This window comes from Lonchura striata, chromosome Z, assembly GCF_050655825.1.
Source record: "Lonchura striata isolate lonStrDom1 chromosome Z, ASM5065582v1, whole genome shotgun sequence".
Taxonomy (NCBI): domain Eukaryota; kingdom Metazoa; phylum Chordata; class Aves; order Passeriformes; family Estrildidae; genus Lonchura; species Lonchura striata.
The window spans coordinates 30067267-30073969 of record NC_140740.1 but is presented as its reverse complement, the minus strand read 5'-3'; the positions used below and the strand labels follow the sequence as shown (position 1 = coordinate 30073969).

The 6703-nt window shown below is 37.4% G+C and overlaps 1 protein-coding gene across 3 annotated transcripts in view; it reads right to left on the bottom strand.

Moving 5' to 3' along the window:
- Positions 1-3536: 3536 nt before the first annotated feature.
- Positions 3537-6703, bottom strand: part of COMMD10 (COMM domain containing 10) — a 108576-nt gene continuing 105409 nt past the window's right edge. For 2 of the 3 annotated variants that reach the window (XM_021546223.3, XM_085566623.1), the window contains 2 exons: positions 5799-5858; positions 3537-5174 (listed from right to left, as the gene is read on the bottom strand). In XM_021546223.3, coding sequence (XP_021401898.1) covers positions 5136-5174; positions 5799-5858 — 99 coding nt within the window. In that variant the 3' untranslated portion in view covers positions 3537-5135. Of the gene's footprint in view, positions 5175-5798; positions 5859-5924; positions 6037-6703 lie in introns of those variants that run through there. The other variant, XM_085566622.1, reaches the window with a different exon arrangement.

Genomic DNA, 6703 nt, shown 5'->3' with positions numbered 1-6703 from the left:
GCAAATATTATTTTAAATACTTACTATACTGTTAACTGCATAATTTCTTAAACTTATTTTTTCTTTTTTTAACAAAGAAGCATTTCTTAACCCTGGAAGCAGAAAAACAGACAAGCACATGACAGAAAAAGCACAGTGTTCTCATGCTGCCCATGAAATGCAATTTATTAAAGAGCTACCCTACTTACTGAAACCATGGATGAGAACTAAATGAAATAAAGGCAGCTCACCCATATACAGAGCTCTTCATATTAACCCTTGTGGGGATGATCCTTCCAACACGGTGCAGGTGTGAGGAATCTTCTTAGCACTGTCCAGAGAGTGCTGCTTCCTCCTCCCTTCTCTTGTTCTGAATGACCAGAGGGTGAATTCCAAACAAACTAATCTGCCACTCCAATGTGTCCAGTCCCAGAAGTAGTACTCCACAGCTGCCTATGCTGCCCTGTGTGGATCTGCACAGCCATCTCCGAGACAGGTACTACATGCATCCACATTTTCTTGAATACATGTTTTATATTACCATAAAGGGGCAATTAATGTTTAACGCCAATTAAAAGAAGTTGAAAGTACTCTAAAAAGGTGATCATCTTATTAGAACAGCTGGACAAGACAGTTATGCTTCCAGCATGTGTAGGACTCCAAATTGCCTTCTTATGATTTCAATAATTGGAGAAAACATTAGATAACCATGAAATATATTTTGACTTCAATAGAAAAAAAACTAATCCCTCTAAGTGAGAGGAGCAAGTGCTTCCTGGATGCATAGCTGAACACAGACAAATACTATCTGATTTGTAACAGACCAGTAGTTTTTATCTCTTGAAAAATAAAATAATGAGGGGATGAAGGGATGGTCTAAACACTTTTATTTCAGTTAAAATCACAGCATATTATTTGGTTTGATCAACAATTAAAGAGACCAAGGGAAGATCTAACAAAACTGATTAATTTCTATAGAAATTAGAAATCAACTTATGCCATTGCAGATAAAAGGATCTTATTGGTTTATTTTAATGAGACACCATCAATAGTGTACCAGTCACAAGCACTGTAGTTCACACACCTACTCAAAATCACTGTTATTCATTTGGGCTCCCTAGAAAAGGAACTTCCACACAGTACAGTAGCTCAAAAATAAAATGCAAAAACTTACAGAAATTTTGTATTTGCTTAAAAAACAGGAACTACAAGTCCGAGTCTGAACTGGACAAAGATAATCTAATGCATTTGTACTCAACAAGCATTAATGTGCCATTAGTGTTGGTTTTCCTCAGTGATGTACAAGTGTTGCTCTTCACCAGTAATTTGGTGTTTTTGAGGCAGTTTGAGAACTGGTTTTCCCTTATGTCCAGAACTCCAAATCTTCACATCAAAATATTACTGTCATCTGCTACACCTGAATCAAAATATTTCCTCTTTTGCCAATAGTCCATTTGAGGCAAATTTTGACATTATAGGTTTGAAAGAAGTATAGTGACAGAAAATGCTGCCTTTGATGTCTGAACAAAGATGAAACAAATGATTTTAAAATGCACGGAAATATCTGAAAGAAGATTTAGTTATTCTTATTCATTCCAATTTCCAGTTTTAGAGTTCAATAAATCTCTGCAAATATCTTCCTTCAACACTACGTAAAGCCTTGGTAATTTTATATCTGGATCATGTCCAAGAATAATAAGGCTAGTATGATAGGATCCTAAACTGGAAAGGGCATGGGATGCATCCCTTTTGTTTTCTGCAGTAAAAAAAAAATCAAAATTTTTGTCAGGGCTATTCAAAATAGCACTGAGATTCACTGTTCTGTTTTTCACCAGTACCCATAACCAAAGCTTGAACAACTTCAGAATGCACACACCTCTCTAGGCTCTCACACCAGCCTGGTGTGGTCATTTTGTGTAGTGTACATGATGCCTTCCTCCCAGAAGTGTTTTTCTTTCTGACACCCCTAAGGCACTGGGTTGAGTCCCTGCTTCAGGCAGATCTACCCACCAATGACCCAGTCTGTGCCAGTGCTTATTTTCCCCCTTGTTCACTGACATTTCTGAGACACCAGGACTTTATACAAACCAAGCAGAGACAGCTTCTCGAGGAGAAGAATAATCTTCCCCTCTCCAGGTCCACTCACACCCAGAGAGAAGCAACCAGGATAAAAGCCTTCTTTTCTGCAAGACCTAACAAAATGTCACAAAGTCTTCTGCTCTTTCTCAGTTAGCCAATTTTCTCTCCTCAGTCAATAGCACTTAAATTTAAGTGGCAGTGTTCCTCTTTAAGATGGTACAGGTTATGCCCTTGCTCCATAACAATGTACAACCCCAAAGCTTCCCATTACATACAGAAAAGTCTTTTTAAACTAAATGTTTATTTCTCAGAGGTCCTTGACTAAAGGTAACCACTGTATTTCTTACAATAAATCTTTTGACACTAAGAATTCAGTACAGTTAGTAAAAAATAAAAGGCAGCCGCTGTAAAGAAATCATAAATCTTTTCAGTCATCTGCAAACGAAGATAAACATTAAATACTTTTGTCATCTTTCCCAGTGTTTCTGCTCTCTCCTGGTATTTTCCAACACCCAGTTCCATACTTGGGAATATCCATTTCTCTATCTTCGCCTTGTGCCCCATTTCTTCCTACCCTGACTTCTTTTTCTAAGATGTGCCTGCTCTTTTCTCCAGTGCCTCTTGCTCTCCAGACTTCAGCCTTCACCTCCTCCTCCAGGATTCATCAATCACTGCCTACATTCACAAAGATAACTGAAACCCCTCACACAACTGCCTTAGTATGTCCTGTATCCACTCCCATATCCACACAGGAAAGTCTGAACTCACTTCAGACCTGACTTCCAGAACGTAAGCTCTGGAAACTCCGAGAAAAGGCTCAAGAGCAGTGTTCTTGCACAAAGCATACTGTGCCACAAGACTGGTAGAGAATACACGTCATGCAGAAGGGGATTCCCCCAGCTGCACTAACTACAAAGCACTGCTCCTGGCTGCAAGCAGATGGAATGGTGGGGATATGTCCACCTGCAGACATCTCACCAGTCAGGGTGAGATGAGCAAGCTGCCAAGCTCTTGTTAAACAGTCAGACCAAGGAAGTGACATCTGCACCTCCAGAAGATATGGCAAATGTGCCAGGGGCTTATGACACAACGTGATTTTGGCAACCATCCTCCCAAGCTATAGTGGATAGCTGAGGATATTCTGCCGGTCAATGGTGACTCATTTCTTCTTCCAGTGACTAATTTCTTCTACAGTAACAGTGATACTGTACCAGAGCAGTAGAGTATCATTTGGCATTTCCTTTAAGAGCTAAGAACTATGGTAAATATGTGTTTTCTCTTCAATGCCCTTTATTCATACATAGGCTGTTAATGTCTTTATCATCTGAATCTAGTATTTTTCAGCTTGGACAACTTCTGAAAACCTCACGGTATTCCAGAGTTGACAGCAACAAAGCAACAAAAAGGCACAAAAAAGCAACAAACTGGGAAATCTGGCACACGAGTGTCAGCGTTCAGGAACACACATAATCATGGGATATGATTATAAACAGGTGCTTTTATTGAGAGCTCTGGGAATCAGAGGTACAGACCCAAATCTGACTCCGACATGGCTTTTGAGCTGAACATATTTTATATTATGTCGTTACATAACTTACATATTAATTATTAAACTTATATTGTTCTATTTGTATACATTGACTTTATTCAAGCATGAGTTTCTCGTGGTCTTTCTTAGGCCCCTGACCACAGTTTCTCATGATTATTCTTAAAATTAAACAGTAATTGTATTTAATTACTAAACAATCATCACATATAACAATTATATAATTTATCATGTACTAGCTACACAGATGCAGTTCTAGCAAGGTACAAGGCCTACATGTACTCAGGGTATTTTTTTTCAGGGCCTACTAAGCTTAATTTTCCTTCTAACTCTAAATTTCCACGATTTTAAAACCCTTTTCCTATCAAGAGGACCTAAACTATTCAGGAGAATCAGCTATTCAAAACATATACTTTGGTTATACTTATAGCTACAGTCATGAGCAAATAAGCTACAGAAGGAAACTGAAAGCTAGTATTAACCATTCCTGATGTAGGCATCAGGAGGAAAAAAATTCTTAAATCTCCAAACAGGCAAATTTCCTCTCACCTTCTATAGGCCCAAAGTTATATACTGTGTAGCAAGAAGCTGCCTGTCAACAAATGGCAACAAGAACTAAGACAACTTTCACCTTTCTCCAGCTGCTCATGAATCATCTAGAACTAATGGGTGAAAGTATGACTAAGTTGGCCTTTAATCACTATACTTCAATTTTTCCTGTTCAATGTAAAAATGCTGATGGTAAAAAGAGCATGAGGAAGAATCAACATCGCTTTCAGAAATCTGTCAGATCATTTCAGTATTTTTTGTTTTATACTCTGAGATTTCTCCCCTCAGTTATACACCACACTTCTTAGATTCATTAGTGGACACGCAGTGCTAAGAAACCATGTTTATTTTTAGTGCCAAGAGTAAACACTGAAATCAGAGATGTTTTTGATTATTTCAAAGAAAAAACCCTACCAAACCAAAACAGAACAAAGATAATGAAATGAAGTGTGACTAGCCCCAAAATAAACTTTCAAAATTCTGAATTTGACAAATCTGCAACAAGCATTATCAATTGTGTGAATATTGTTTTAAAAGGATAGAGACTTTATTAGCTGTGTATAGAAGTTGTAAGCAACTTCTATAATTATGTCTGCAAAAGAGGGGTTTTTTTACTGGTCTCTCACTAACATGTATGTTTCTACCAGAACCAAGTAACATGCATAATAAAATGAAAAAAATATTTCTGAAGCAGGGTAGCATTATTTGTGGGGCAGAGGAATTGGGCAGAGTGTTTCCCCACTGTAAGTAAAGAGGACATTTTTCACAGCTGTTAAGCAAACAAGAGAAAGTCCATTAGAATCTTCAGACCCTTGACACAGACTCTTAGCTTGTGGTACTGATCTGAAAAGCAGGTAAGCCACATAATTTTACAAGAAACAACCTGTGCTGAATCCTTCAGGAAACACAGCTTGGCAATCTATCTTCAGTTCAAAATAATGAGATGGCAGGAGAGTAATGGAGAAATAAGTCTTCAAAAACATCATGTAAGGGAATCCAGCTGTGCTTGTATAGTTTCCAGCTATTTAAAGGAAAGAAAAAGAGAGAAAAAACCCTCCACTCATAAAGTGTTGTTTAGAAACATGCAAACAGAAATATCCAATATCTTCAACTATGCATACCAAATATATTTGTATACAATATAAAAATCCTCATGAATATTTGTTTTTACATGAAGCTATTAGAATTCATTGCAGCTGTTTAAATATTCAAATTTTAAAGAAACAGTTGTCTAAATATTACCTCTTTAGCATGCACAGATGTTTTTCTGTGAATTTCCAATGCATAATAACAAGGAAAACAAAAGATAGAGTCATTTTGACTGGATTACGAGTCTAGCATCTCTTGACTGAAGATGCAACACGAAGATGTTGTTTCCAGAGAGATCTCCACTGTCAGTCATCAGCTACTCCTCATGATATAGCTGCCAGGTACACTTACAGTGACCCAAGCCCTGCCCATTCCAAAGTTGAATGCACAGGCTCTTCTTGAAAATGGCTTATGTGATCAAAGGAATCCAACAGCCTTAATTTCAGTTGGATCCCTTTTTTCCAGTTTTATTAGATTTAATTCATATAGGCAACATTTCCTGCTGAGTAGCATAAGGTGTTTACAAAGAAACTATAGTATTGTAAAATCTACAGACCTTGTTGTAGAACTCAAACAGCTCCTGATGGCTAAATTCTACAAACACCTTCTTCAGGTTCTGTAAAGAAGGAAGAAAAAACAAATTAAAAAAAAATAAGGAATAAGCATACTCCTTTCTCTTCTCTTCTCTTCTCTTCTCTTCTCTTCTCTTCTCTTCTCTTCTCTTCTCTTCTCTTCTCTTCTCTTCTCTTCTCTTCTCTTCTCTTTTTACTTCATCTCTCTTTTCAACGTTAACTCTATTAAATTAGAATATAAGATTAAGCTATATGAAAGATTATGGTTACTTTCCTTCTAATTACTACTATGTTCTTCATATATGTATACTTTATTTAAGTGAAGAATTCAAATCTACCAGTATATTTATTCTCCTCCTGTGAAGAACAGTAATAAAATAATCTATGTAAAGAATTTAGTTAGCTTATTTTTAAGTCAGACTAAAATGAAAGATTACATTCATCTTTCTCAGCAGTCCATCTAAGATCCGGTAAATACCATTTCACAAATGGTAGTCAGTAGTGTATTTGATTGAACTGGCACAGCTATTAATGTACTGCAGAGGCATAGAGCTGGTATTTCCATTCATTAATTTAACAATTCCAATCTTAGCAATGTCACTGAATTTGGCGCACCAAATGCAAAACACCAGCAGAAGCCCTGGGAACACAGTATAGGTACTGCCTGGTGCCTGCTCCTTAAAAGGAGCTGTAAAAGACACAGGAAAGAGATAAAATAACTGGGGCCAGCCTGTCTGGTGCAATTCCTCCTTCTCACTCTGCAGAAAGAAGGATCCCTTCCAACAATTTTAGGGCGGCTACAAAAGCCTAGAAAAGGACCAGTGATTTGCATGAGAGACCAATCTTCCCCCTCTGGGAAGGAACAATGCAATACTGTGAATCGTATGGT